At 38.2% G+C, this 14,388-nt stretch overlaps 3 protein-coding genes across 3 annotated transcripts; 1 reads left to right on the forward strand and 2 right to left on the reverse strand.

Annotated features, from left to right (window-relative positions):
- Positions 1-430: 430 nt before the first annotated feature.
- LOC145478534 (uncharacterized) lies at positions 431-2,097 on the forward strand. The gene is made up of 2 exons (XM_081456591.1): positions 431-1,021; positions 1,505-2,097. Exons 1-2 carry the CDS (start codon positions 703-705, stop codon positions 1,780-1,782), a joined length of 597 nt encoding a protein of 198 aa, XP_081312717.1. The 5' UTR covers positions 431-702; the 3' UTR covers positions 1,783-2,097.
- Positions 2,098-2,193: 96 nt separating this feature from the next.
- On the reverse strand, positions 2,194-7,189 carry LOC145478533 (acyl-carrier-protein phosphodiesterase PptH-like). The gene is made up of 2 exons (XM_081456590.1): positions 6,875-7,189; positions 2,194-3,757 (listed from the first exon to the last, which is right to left on the reverse strand). The coding sequence occupies exons 1-2, from the start codon at positions 7,113-7,115 to the stop codon at positions 3,024-3,026; spliced, it is 975 nt and encodes a 324-aa protein (XP_081312716.1). The 5' UTR covers positions 7,116-7,189; the 3' UTR covers positions 2,194-3,023.
- A 1,730-nt stretch (positions 7,190-8,919) lies between these two features.
- LOC145468642 (uncharacterized) lies at positions 8,920-13,174 on the reverse strand. The gene is made up of 2 exons (XM_081452362.1): positions 12,595-13,174; positions 8,920-11,638 (listed from the first exon to the last, which is right to left on the reverse strand). The coding sequence occupies exons 1-2, from the start codon at positions 12,953-12,955 to the stop codon at positions 11,367-11,369; spliced, it is 633 nt and encodes a 210-aa protein (XP_081308488.1). The 5' UTR covers positions 12,956-13,174; the 3' UTR covers positions 8,920-11,366.
- Between the last annotated feature and the right edge of the window lie 1,214 nt (positions 13,175-14,388).

The raw sequence follows: 14,388 nt of genomic DNA on the forward strand, positions 1-14,388 counted from the left end.
AGATGGTGAGTGAAAACACAAATAAAGTCACAATCAATCCCAACTCGAGGCACCTAGTCTAGCTTTGGCCTGATTCACCTGCATCCTTTTGGCGGAAAGTACGATTAATTTCTCATAACATTTCTGGCAACTGTTTCGCACCGAGATACGACTAACTAATGAAAGAAAATGATTTGATTTCTAAGAAGTGTATTTTTCAAATTATGGCCGACTAAATTGTATGTTAACTATTCATTATTTTAACTTTTGGCAGCCTGTCTTTTTTTCGAGAGAAGATAAACAATGTTTCTTTTTCAACTGGCACGCGTCTTCGTTTTCGTACTTTCTATCAAAGGTAAAGATGACTTTTGAAAATCGGCTGACTTTAAGTGTAATTACAGTACGATTTCCAATAAATAACCTGCTTGGAACAGAAAAGAACTTAAGAACAAAATGTTGCTGGTGTAGATTGAACAGTGTTACATCCGATCTTCTGATTAAGTTATTATTACACACAACTCAATGCAAACAAAGACCAAAAAAAGGATTATTTCTCACTTAATACAGTATATCCGTTTTCATTTATTCCGTTTATTGACCTAAGCTTACATAAAAGACGCATGTATAAACGGTTTATATCAGAGTTATCGCATAGAGCATCATCCAGGATCAGCCCACGACAGATAATACCAAAAGAATAAACAGAGCAACTGGGCTTCCAAGATGTCTACAAACTTCTTTTACTACCGATGTCCGTGTCCTTCCGCAGATTGTAACGGAGCCATTTGTAGATACCAAGATATCGTTACCGCCCCGGTACCCAACCAATATTCCTCTCCATCCTGCGCACATTTCACGCAGGACAGGAAGCTTTTGTCGTATCAAACGACTACTAAAGACATATCAAGCACAGCAGGGAAATATGAGTCCATGTCAAGCCCAATGACGATCACGCGGGATAACTTTCGTTGGACGCCATACCCCAGCCAAAGCAGATTAACCCAAGAAAGTTCTACACCGCCCAAAACCGCTACAGAAAGACGTAAGTTGCGGATATCTTTTTAGCAATAGCTATGAACAAGTTACGGTGTAAACTCCCACAGTATATCAACGATCTATCTTTCCGCGAGGATTCGTAGAGAACTAGTTTAAGAGAAAGGAGTTTCCCCTTAATGTTAGTGTTACGATATGAAGTGTTCTTTGAAAGGAATCTAAATACATATATATCCGTTTTCTTTAAATGTTAGAGCTTTTAACTATTGGAATCAAACGTGAAATTAACTTAAAAATCAAAGAGAATAGTGATTTAAGAAGCTTGTTTTCTAAAGGCTTAGAGTGAAAGCAGTTAAAGTTTTAGCCGAGGTAGCGCGCACTGGCACAGACTCAAATTTCGCTTAAAAGTTGATATTGCAATGCTTAATTCTTGGACAGATTCCCTGCAGCGAACTAAAAACACGTAAAGTTAAAGCTCTCAAACAAATTAAGTTCAAACAGTTAAATCGCGTACTCGGCCATTCTTTTTCAGCTCATAGCAGTACTCCGACACAACAGACAAACCAGAAGACGCCGAGCCGCAGAACACGCCGTGTACGCACCGCCTTCACGCCATTTCAGCTTCTTTGCCTGGAGACATCGTTTGAAAAGAACCACTACGTTGTTGGCTCAGAGAGAAAGCAGCTGGCGTCGTATCTCAAGCTAAGCGAAACACAAGTCAAGGTGTGGTTTCAGAACAGGCGGACCAAATGGAAAAGGCAAGCGCTGGAGAACCGTGCAGACCTCAATAAGGATCCTCTTACGCCTTGAGAGAGACTTACAGAGCTCAGAACTATAAAGAAAAACTGCAGCATGAACTATTTAACCCGTGATGTTTTAGACTTTTCATCGCCGTTTTAAACTTTTAAAGGACCTTATTCACGGTATTTTGAGTTAAAACCTGAAAACAGTAGTTTACTGAGATAGAAAAACACCAAAGAGATAACAATAATTCATAAAAGAACAAGGATGGTCAAGGATGGAGAAGATTGACACGGATTACAAACGACGAACTTGAAAACTTTAGGCTAAACTTTTCAAGGTGCGCAAACCGTGAGGCAGCTCTTTTAAGTTCAAAAGTCCGCTATTTGTTACCTGCATAAACACGTCGTCCGAAATATGTAGAAAGCACAAACTAGTGAAAGATCTTTAAATATGACAATCCAAGATATAATACTACACTGTATAAAGACAAACAATTTATTTCAAAACTAAGAGCTATTCGGTTCAATGTCTCGTGTCTAAATTAATTTTTCCATACAAAAACTGTTTCAGCTATTTGTCAACAAAGTCCTCTAACAAAGCCGAAAATAGTAACAGATGTACAACTTTGATAAAGAAGCTATCTACTAAAATAAGTTATTTTTATAGATTATACCAAAACATTTTAATTTTCACTTTTCTTTTAATCACGGTAGTTCCGATTCACTTTGCAGTCAGCAATTTTAAATTTTCACTTTTCTTCGAATCATAGTTTTTTTTTTGCGTAGAACATGGTACCGTTGTAATATCTCCCGTAGATCAATATTTTATAAGTCTGATCAAGGTGTTGGCCAGTGTTAGTCAACTGACTCCCTAGCAATGAACAAGCGTTTTTTAATTACGTATTACGTTTAGTCCTAACGCTGAAAAGTTAACGGTAACTTATCAAAAATATTACTGTACAGTTAAAGCTTTACAAATATCATACTTGATAATAAAACAGAGCACTGTCCTATATACGGCTTTACGCCTAGAAAACGCATCTGTTGCTACTTTCAACCTTTTTCCCACGATATCGATGTCAAAATATAAACTCTCCAGAACAGTCTACTACACATTTCTTTGAATGTCAGTTCCGAAAATAAAATTTGGTGGTAAATCAAGAAAATATCTCTAAAATGACGATTTTCTATATTCTTGTCACCTGTACAATACATTTATATTATGGGGGGAAATTAAAAGTTACAAAAAGATCAGTCCAAAACGTCCAATCCTTCATCACTGCTGCCTCTCAAGTACTATAGATAAACTTATTGGTCCTCTAATGGCCATATTTGACGTGGTCCCTTGCCTCCTGAAAGGCCCCAAATAACGCCCATGGACCTTTCCCGCGGGTAGCCCAGGCAAAAGGATACATAGCGCACCTCATCAATAACACGGTCCCTATTTCTGTGTTGATGACCGTGAACGTGTACCTTAGAACCTAGCTTTCTGATTTGCTCTTCTATGGTTTTACAGCCTGCAAAACGAGTAAAATTGAACTGGACTTGCGATCCTTGAGTTCTGGGATTGTCTAATGAAGGAAGGCTCGACTTTTTCCTTTCTTCTTGGACTCGTTTCATTTCTTCATCTGATGCTGGAATGAGCTCAACACGAGGCAGAAAATGGCTGAACGATATAACTGGTGCGTCGTAGTCCCTAGCCACAATGTCCTCGTTCAGTTTTGCAAAGTACTGCGCAACGGTTCCCTGAAGCGTGGGCCATTTACATAGATGGTTATCCATCCATATCTTGTTGGACAATTCCGCATCTTCAGAGTCTCTCCCCACGAATAATGAGTTCTGAAGATCGTCTTCAGGTTTGGCATACCAAGAAAAGACTGGCACAACCCAGGCTGCAGTATTGTCACAGCATTGAACCTTTATGGGTCTTATATAAACATCATCAATCGAATCACAGAGAGCCAATATGGCATGGAATTTGGCAATGGAATGTTCATGGCAGTAAGCATTCTCTACTTGACGAATCCAAAGTTCGTGATTTCCTGAAATTAAAAATATTAATAAATTAATAATCATTAACAGTTAATTATATTAGTAAAAATTATATCTAAAAATAATAATTATTAATAATTAACTATGAGTAGATAAACAACTACATATTTGCAGTTACCCAAGGTGGATTGCTGGAAATTCCAAGGGGCAGGGGGGTTTCAAAAGCCAAAATTTTTAAAGGAAAGTTTGAACAAAAATTGGAACAGCCAGAGGGTTGGGGGGGGGGGGGAACCCAAAAATACCCTCTGTGGGAGGGGCACAGATATTTTCTGGAATATCACAGTTCAACAAATTTGAAGCCTTCTTCTATTTTCTATTTCTATCCAGCTCATTTCACCTTTTGAGTACAAGGAACTATTCACTGCGCATCATATTTAGCTCCAGGTTTGGCAAGGTTTAAACCTCAACCTCTCTATTAGGACAAAATATATAATTTTTCATGTCTCTTCAGGCCTTACCTCAAATATTTCTATCCCTTATGAACCATATTTTGACATAATCTTTAGCTTTAATTTTCCAGTTCATTTTCTATTGTTTTGTTCTTCACACACTAAAATGCATGGAGCCCCTACCCGTTACTTGACTACATCTCTGTGGACATAAAGTAAATGGTAGAACTTTAGAAGTGAAAACCATTCCAGACCCATTTGATCTCTGTCATTTTTATCACAACTTGAATGTCAGTAGATCGCATGACAAGCAAGCCTCTGCTTAATGAATTAATTAGATGAAATGGGCTTCCAAATATTGCTACTTGAAAAGCATTTTTAATTCTGGCTGTCACCCAAAATCCAAAATGGTGAGTTTGACTAGCAGAGAAAACACTGGAGGGGTAAAAATGTTTAGTCAAAGTATTTTCACAAACAAGTCAACTCCTGTTATAGACTGAAAAAACTATTACTGATTATACATAAATATACACATTTATGCCTTCGAACCTAGCCATGTAAAGTATGAAAACTGGTCAAGCCAGTGAAATAGTCTGAATCATGATAATAAATAATTAGTGACACAAGCATAATCCAAAAAAGAATTCCAAGTTGTCCAGCTAGGAGTCAACCTAAGACTTTATGGTTACTTCAATAACTGGCATATTCCATTGATGACTGTACATAAACTTGTATAATGGCCTTGGCTCTCGTGAGTCTCCTGTGGCTCAGTAGCAGAACATCTGGACTTCAATAACTTGCATTTTCCACTCCCAGCAGTAATAATACTAGATATTTGTCACATGAACCTAGTTTACAGGCCTTAGCTCCCTTGAGTCTCCTGTGGCTCATGTGTAGAGCATCTGGACTCGAGTAACCAGAAAGTCTTTAAGGACAATGCCTACTTTTGTTAGTGCGCACACGTTCTGCGCATCACGCAAGCCATGGTTTAAGCGCTACGCGCACGCTGGGGTTGACATTGACGCAATCAACTATGCTACCAAGTACACGGCTAAATCAAGTTTAATGTACCTGTACTTAAACCAGAAACACCAGAATAGGAGCATATCACTAACCACTAACTGTTAACGTCTTCCAGCTGAAAACCTAGCTGTTATCTGTCAAAAATTATACTGAAATCCAGCTGTAAACATGTACCTGCAGATGGCATAGTGCGCGCACAAAACAAGTGCGAGATACACAAATGTCTTACTTACTGGGGAGGTGACTGGAAAAAATGTAACCGGCACCGTAAAAGTTTTCAAAGAAGATGAATAACTTTAACTTTAACTTTAACTTATGTTAAGAAATGGAACTGGCAAGCCTATTCAACACGTGATTAGTTTCTGGTTGTGAGCAAAAGATATTTAGACTGTGGTTTAGCTGAACCACAGGAAGGCTGTCAGAGACACTAAAAGCGCTGTTGCAACGATTTTGTCACTAAAAACATGCCAAAAATGGTTTTTATGTTACCATTTGCAATGTAGTTAAAAGATCTTTCTAAATGTGTTTGCTTTTCTGTATGTAAAGGTGAATTCCAAGGAAATCTGTGAAGAAATATCCTTTCCCTCTTTTAACAAAAATGCTGATGTCAGCATTTTTGTCAAGATTCAAGGCTAATTATCTTGAAAAAATGCTTGGCTACCCCCATTTTTCTTTGTGGATTCCAATAGCCCTTGCAAAGATCTACTTTTACCGCATGGTCCTAAGCTGGTGCAAAAACCTTTGTATTTGGTAGGCACCATCCTTAAAATAGGTTCTTTTTCTGAGTATGCCTGTCACCTGTATCACTAACAAATTTAATAAAAGCTCATTTTCTCAGCCTGAATCATTTTTGGCATGTGTGATGATATGTCCAAGGTAAAGAATGTTCTGGGTTGCAGCTTGACTGTGTGGAGATGTGTTACAGAGTTAAAGGGGTACTGAGTGCATCTTTTACTATTATAGAGTTCAAGACTTCCACGTTACTAGACAGAAGAGACTTTGAAAGACTGTTTCTTACAAAGCAAGAAGCAAGACTGCAGACTGAGCACGCAAGACTTGTTACAGTGTAGCCCAACAACTTAGGTAGGATCAAGTTTCATGTGGTATTGCAATTATTTACTAATTATTAATTAATTATTTTATTTATTCATATCTGATTATGGTGTTTGGCCACTAGAATGATGTTACATAATTAACCCATGGCGAAGTGGTGATGAACAGACCATGCAATCTTCCAGGTCCATTTCACCCAGGGGACTTTGACTCCCCCAGTCATTCCTAAGGGGTATATCATCAGGTTTCCTTGCACCCTACTGAAACACAGCCCCCCTGGTCAGCTCTGTGATTTTCACTATTTTAATAAAACTGAGACATTTTCTAAGACAAAGTCAAGAAAAACATTGAGATTCAGGGAAAATGAATTATTCTGTGTTTTTTAAATCTTTCTCTTCAATCAGGCATGGAAAAAATCAATAGAAATAATCAGCAAATCAAACTTCATAGACATGAGTCATAGTTTGTCAGTGGTCTAAAAGTAAGGATTTAATCAGACTTCAGGACAGGACAAAACTTCGTTGTACATTCCCGCAATCCCTTCCTCCCTCTTGAGTTCTTCGTCACCCTTTCTACCTACCCCTTCCCCAGAGCCTCCTCCCACTAGGCGATTTGATAACTTTTTACCGATGTGAGCAGTACCTGGTACGTAGCAGACCTTCAGAAACTTCTGTGCGAGAGTCGTTAGAACTGTTTTTAGTAGAGACAAGTTATCAGTGACGTCTCCAGCCACAATAAGCACGTCATTCAGGTAATCATTGGCGGACCAACTTTCAACCAAACGTAGATTTTCTGGTATATCAACATGAATATCTGAAATCGCAAAGATCCGTGACATTCTGGATGTTAAGGAGCACAAAAATCGACTTGTGTTAAAAGACATGCACAAACAAATCACTCATTCCATGGAATTTTTGCGGTTCGATCAGTCCTGTGTACGATCCGCCATATCGATATTTCCTTGTTACCAGTGTCTCCTCGAAATTCAATATGGCGGCGCGTAAGAACTCTTCTTCCGCTTAACACACCTGATTGCATGTGATAGGCGCGTGATAACGTTTCAGTACTTGAGAACAAGCAACGTAACCATTCGGCAATTACTATTTTAAGTAAGTACAATAACAGGGAATTCGAAATAACCGAGCTCGAATTAGCTGGGTCCAGCATTTTGAGTATTAATAATGGCACATCGGTGGTCCGATGGGTGGTCCCTCGTAAGGGAACTTTAGCTGTTTTGTAAACCACCCAAATGGCTCTTTCTTCTGTCTTCATTTTTTTTTTTTGCCATAACTCTAGTACATTGTCATTGTAGATCTTGCCATTAAATTGTAATAAATGAAACTGAATCAAAAATGAGGATGAGCTACTGTCACGTTTTGGGAAGGGCGGTGTCTCCCCGCGAGTTATCCAAGTACAGATCAAGGAATTTTTTGGAAAAAGTGTTTGTGCGTACGCGAACCGGAATAGCAAGCGTCCTTGCTATCTTCTCAGAAGGTAGATGGGGATTATAACCCCCTCACTTCTCCCCTTGGTTCCTCCTATGAGACACCACAGTCCCTAAAAAGGAAATAATCTTAGTTCTACCTTATTTAGGGGTACAAAGCAAAATTGTTACCAAACAACTGAAGACCTGCATTAATAAGTTTTATGGCTGCATTAATCTTAGGGTTATTTTCCAAAGTGCTTATAGCATCAAGTCTTTATTTCCCTACAAAAATAGGATCAACCGTTCCCAACTGTCAAAAGTTGAGTATAAGGCTAGTTGTTGGGACTGCCAGGATTTCTACATTGGAAAAACAAAACGTAGATTGCATGACAGAAAAACTGAACATTTTAAATCGATCACGAGTAGCTGTCATGCTTCTGCTATTGCAGACCACGTCACAACAACTGGTCACAACTTCAAATGGGACCACTTTGATACATTAGCAAAAGGTCGGACAGATACACATTGCAAGATAAAAGAGACTCTGCTAATAAGGGAATTAAAACCCACCCTAACTGATAATGAGAGCAGCGAAAAGCTTTATCTTTATTAGTTTGCATTGTTTATATGCAAATTTTTCTCAACTTCTGTCATTGTAATTGTTAATTAGTTACTTCTTGTAAATTGAAATTTAGTTGTTACTTCTATTTCTAACGGTCACTTCTGAAGATGTATGTTGAAACATACGAAACGTCAAGTAAATGAACTTTGTTTTTTAACATGCGTTTTATTGCCATGTTTATCACCGCAGTTTGCGTATTATTTCTTATCAAGCTAGGATGGCCAAAGAAAAAGAGTATATACCACGTCCTGTTGGTTGCTTTAGTAACCGATGTTGTTCGAAAGTACCTGTTGCTTCGAGTAAATAGTCGAATCCGAGTCCGGGTGGGACAGACCGCTTTTCTAAAATACCGAAGTTTTCCCAATCAAATTTCTGCAGTCAGAACCTCACGTAAACGATCACATTTTGTAAGTGACCATGACCACCTTTTGGACGTCTACTTGCCACGTGATTTGAACAAACTACAGGCGAAAACTCAACAACTAGGGCCGTGCAATATATTATGACAATTATCTTTTCAAACTCATCATATAAAATTTATATCTATCAATGTATAAACTAACCCGCACAAAGCTTTCTATGCTTAAAAATTGACGGATACCGTGGAAGATCAGGGGCGTATCCAAGGGGGGGGGGGGGGGGTCACACTCTGTGAAAGTGAGGCTACTCACCAGATTGTCATGTCGTTTTCGCCGCCTGTGCTTACAAAAGGGGGTCACAGGCACCCAAGGACCCCCCTAGCTACGCCCCTGAAGATATTGGTTTTTGTATCATTTAGGTGCCTTTCAGGTCCGGGAGGTACTCCCACAAGTTTCTGGTGGGGATGCGCAGTCCGAGCCTTGAAACCTGTCCTATTTCAGACCAAAATCTGTGATTTTCCTTCCCCTCTTTCAAACCTGAGCCAAAAATCGATGCTCCGTTTCAGGCCTCTAAAATTAGCACCCGGCTCTAATATATGAACGCAGCTAGGCAGAAATGGCTTCCATTTTGGTAAACATTTGAGAACGGCTACAAATATGTCAATAATTCCTTATAAACAAATAACGAAGCACACGAAATCTACAGATAGAATGCAAATTATTGGAACCCGGCGAGAGTCAGACAACATACGCGTTTTCTGAGAGAAATAGTAGGAAAATGAACGCCAAATTTTCGTTTTAAATTTTTTCTAGGAACACTTGCTTACGCGCTTGAAAAAGCTTCAAATCTTCCACCATTCCGTTTTGTTTGTATGAGATCAGTTGTCTGAGTTATAACGTGACTCGTGCCCTTTGCGATTACCCAAAGCCAAGCCAGAGTGAAAAAATACCCTATTTCAGACAAAATGGTCAAATTCTAAACCCTTTTTCAAACCAAAACCGCTCAAAAACCATACCCTTTAGGGCCGAACATACTCCCTCCCCCTTCCCCCACCCTCGGGCTGTCAGCGAGCGTTCGGAATTTCAAAAGTCTGTATTTCCAATTCGATTGAAATCCTAGCGCTCTCAAGGTATAGAACTTTGCACGAATATTACCATATCTATTTCAATAAACAGTATGGGAATAGAAAAGCCTTGAAGAATAAGTGGCTGGGATATTGAAATTTGATTTTATAGCGGAAACTGCATTCTGCAACCAAAAAGGAACATAAACAGCTTGAAGTATTTTTTTCTATCTTCAAGCAGTCTATTAAAAAAAAGTTGCTGAATACTGGCACAAAACTAAACGATGTAAAACACTGACAACGATGTTTCCACCTTTGCTTGTCATGTGTTAAAACAAAGCCGATTAAAGACGCAAAATTACCGCAAAAGTCATCCCTTCTCGTCAGTCTACATGGACAGATTTTCTCGGCTAACTGTGGGACTAAATTTTTCTGAATTTTCGTCGCTTAGCGAGCCAATTTTCGTTTTTTGTCAATTTTTTGTAATAAAGTAAGTCATTTAACGCCAAACAGTGGAGGTAATTTAGAAGTTAATGGTAGCATTAGTACGATATTGCATTTCAAAGTAAAATAATAAAAATTTAATGAGGTTACAGAAGCCTTTTGTTTCATCAGTTCTTTATTAACGCGCACATCATGTGGAGCCCGGCTAAAAGCCTATTGTTCCAGTGTGAATCACCATTATCGCCGTCAGACTAAGTTTAAATTTCCAACTTGACAAAAACCTTTGTTTTTAGGGCTCTTTTAAGTCGCATTCTTTCCACAACGCTCCCGTTGCCAAAATCTTCTTTTGAAAGTCGTAATTGCTTTTAATTCTTTATTATGTGGCTTTGCTCTAGCGAATTAAGGCTCTTAATGACGCAAATCCAGTGTTTACTGCGGCCGGAAGAGTTCTTGATTTAATTTGTTAAGGCTCACAAAGCACTTAATTAATTTCTTAGCCAGAAAACTAGTTTGCAGGCCAACGAAGGGTCAGCTGGATTATAAATTAGTGCATTTCACAACAAGGCAGATAACCGTGTCCAATTTGGCAAAAAAAAAACTGATGCGTATTCTCTCCTTATATACTCTGAACATTACAAAAACCTCTCTCTATATATATATATATATTAATTCGTAGAATACAATTTCAAATTTACAATATATCGCCGACTTAAACCTTTACACGAGGGGCTGTGTATAGGAGTGAGTTTTAGTACAGCTGAACCCCTTTTTTAAATTTGATAAATAAAATTATGTCTCGCATTGTAACGATTACCTGATTTTGAGTCATAACTCAATAAAGGGGTCGGGTCAATATCTATTCATTAGGTAGTTATAGGTACTTATAGAGGGTACGAAGCTCTTATTTACAATTTTACACCCGCTAACTGCTTATCCAAGGTATCTATATTCAGTATATGGAATAGGCAAAATTAGTGCGTTCGATGAAAAAGTGAGGGTTCTGTCTCCAAATCTTTTGGTTTGGCTCCAAAAAATTTGAAATGTGTACATTTTTCTCGGTTAATTTGTTTAAAATTGTTCATAATCAAATCACCATTATATACAACTAGACAGCTTGTCTTCTTCTTTCTGTACAAGTTGCCAGGTTAAAGTGCTTCGGGCCCTGATGACTTTGTTTTTGAGGGACTATGTCGGCTCATTTTTTGTTTAGTCTTTCCTTTTAGCTCGAGCTCGGACGATCCATCTTTTGTTTCCTCCATTTTATTCTTCTGTTTTGGAACCAGACCTTAACTTGTGTTTCAGTCAGATTAAGTGAGGCGGCAAGATAATGTCTCTCGGCTCCCACCATGTACTGCTGACGATCAAATTCTTTCTCCAGTCGCTCAAGTTGTTCGGGTGTGAAAATCGTGCGAATTCTCTTCGGCTTTCCTTGCTTGAAATTCCAGGCTTTGTTTTCTTCATGGTGAACAACTGATAGAATTGCATCTCCTTCTGCAATAATGAAACATCGTAGCCACAAATTAGCATGGAAAGAAATACGAGAGTATATGATAAATCTGTCTTGTTATATTTCGTTTGTTTCTGATAACTATTTTATCTCATGAATAGAACTTGTCTTTCAATCTTTTTAAGGCAATAATAAAGACTCTAGCAAAAGGGTTGTCTTGGTTTGAAAAATTGAAAAACTTAATTACTCTAGCTTCACATGATGAGAGCTTTATGTTATTGAATGAGGCACAATTTGTAAGAAGGCAATTAAAAGAGATTTCGCACGGGAAAACTCGCAAAAGGGATTATCCGTATATGTTTTTAAACAAAAAAATATTCTTTCCGTTTAATTTCTTTTCTTTTTGGCTGTTTACAAGGAAATGAAATGATACAAGCATTAACCGAGAGAAAAGAAACCTATAAAGCAATAGCCAAAGGTCTTTAATTTTTTAAAATTTTCAGATGTGAATTAATCGATCAAACATTTAAAAAAAATCGTTCTCCGGAAATTGAGTCAAAGAAAATTGAGTTTTCATTGCCAGCATGTATTTTTACGTTTCCTGGAAGGACTCGATGGAACTTAGATTCTTAATACTAACACTTAAAAGTCATAAACACACAATGATCGTGAAAAACGAATTGCAATTTAAAACAAACGAAAGAAGTTGGTGAGTCAATGATAAGAGACTACATGTTATTTAGAACCCAAGAACGAAAGCAGAAAATATACACTTTTTATTGTGTTGAAGATCATAGAGAGTTGTTATCCACAAGGGAAGCAAAATTTTCTGATGAAATGAATATCCTAGACAAAATTGTTACAGCAGAACTTGAAAATTAAGCGAGTCCCAAGAAATGATTGTCATACGAAAAAACAATGCTCGGTCCAAAGGATATCTAAGATATCTACTGACAGCATGCCTAAGAGTTGGATAACCAATGTATCTCCTAAGGCTCACCTTTTTGTAAAGCATTACAAGTTGTTCTCACAAAAGCGCTGGCTGTCAAAGGTCTATGATATGGATGAAATCTCTCCACTGAAACCTGCGAAGTGTAAGGAGAAAATTGACTCAAGCCTCCTTCCGATGAGGACTTGGATGCGCCTGTTTCTGATCTCGCGGTCTTACTCGTCTGCTCCTCGGAACGGGACAAAATCGATGAAATGGTGAAGGAAGAAATTCCGCCTGGCTGCCTTGTTGGGCTTGTGGGTGGCCTGTTCACTGATAAACTCGGCGCTACAGCGTTACTTCTCAAGGCAAGACAATATGGGGATGAGCACGTAAAATACGGGCAGACGTAGGGACTCGTAAACGCCTGCATGGTCAGTCAGTCACGAAAAATGAAGTCAGTTCAAATTTCGAGCAACTTTTCAGGCTTCACCGTGTTCATAAATCAGTTCGCGCGCAGAGATTATCGCTGTTGTGTCGCAGCTGACTTCGAGTGCGAGTTTGCACGTTCATAGCAGCCTTTTATACACACAGCCGACAAAATTGGCAACTGTTGAGTTGCTAATTTCATAATAGCAGTTGCTAAACGATGGATGGCCCTCAAAAATATGCTGTTTTCTCATTAGACCATTGGTAAAATTGATTAGAGGGCCCCATACAATGCGTAATCGAAAGAGCCGACTTATTAGTATCTTCACAATAAACAAACAAATTGTTCACGTATCCTTTTAACTCAAACATTAACCTATAATTTTGCGCGACAAGTGAGTTTGCCTTAATGATTTAAATTGGTCTTATTAGATCGTGATAGGAAATAAATAAAGCCTGCAAATTTAATATAAGTTTCTTAGATGAAGATCAGATATTAAGAAAAAAAAAACCTCCTTACGAACTTTGGGGGTTTCGCCTCTTTCCGGGCCACTTTTAGCAATGGAATCGCGCTCTGTTTTTTCAACAAAAGGTGAAGGTTAATAATGATAAATCTGTTCAAAGCTTTTGCCAGCGAAATGTACTGTCGCCTTTCGACATGTGGAGGAGGGGACGAAATTGGCATTGTTGTTAAGCCTATTGTATCGCCTGGGTTAATTAATACTTTTGTAGTGGGCTAGATCCACTTCCTATGCCAGTGAAGACGAAACACGCCAAGCGCTCCATTTCATATTCATTTCTATTGAACGCAAAACACCTGTTTCGCGAGTTTACATTCATTAAGTCGGTCGCATTCGATACAACAAGCAATTTGCTCGCAGGAAAGCTTTTTAATTCATCAATTATCTTATCACATTTAATGAGCAAAAGATATTTCGGAGTTTATCCCTTTAAAATTAACTCGACAAGAGAAAATTATCGAGAGTTGCTGTGGGTTTCAAAGACAATTAATTCTCTGAAAAACAATTAAAAGAAGGAGATTGAAAACGAGCCAGGGATATTAATGCTTTCATGACTTACCAGTTCCAATTCAATTTTATGTTTAGTCTGACATATTGTATTAGAGCTCCCATTGCTGAAAGTCAACCTTTGGAGAGTAGAGAGTCTTGCGTCCATTGAAAAACACGTTTTGAAAAGGAGTAGCTTTTTGGGGTCTTAAATGCAATATTCATCCCAGCTATTGTGTGTATTTAGAATCAATTAAGTTGGTTTAATGAGTTCCTCTTAGCTTAATATCAGTAATTTTCCATCCATTTCGTCATTTTAGTGGATCAAATAAGAGAGATTCTTTTGACCAAGCAATAAAGTGAGGCTAATATCTCGGAATCAATCGAGACAATCTTTACCGGACCGCTAACACGATTCGATGAGGCTAAT

The sequence above is a fragment of the Orbicella franksi genome, chromosome 2 (assembly GCF_964199315.1).
Source record: "Orbicella franksi chromosome 2, jaOrbFran1.1, whole genome shotgun sequence".
NCBI lineage: Eukaryota > Metazoa > Cnidaria > Anthozoa > Scleractinia > Merulinidae > Orbicella > Orbicella franksi.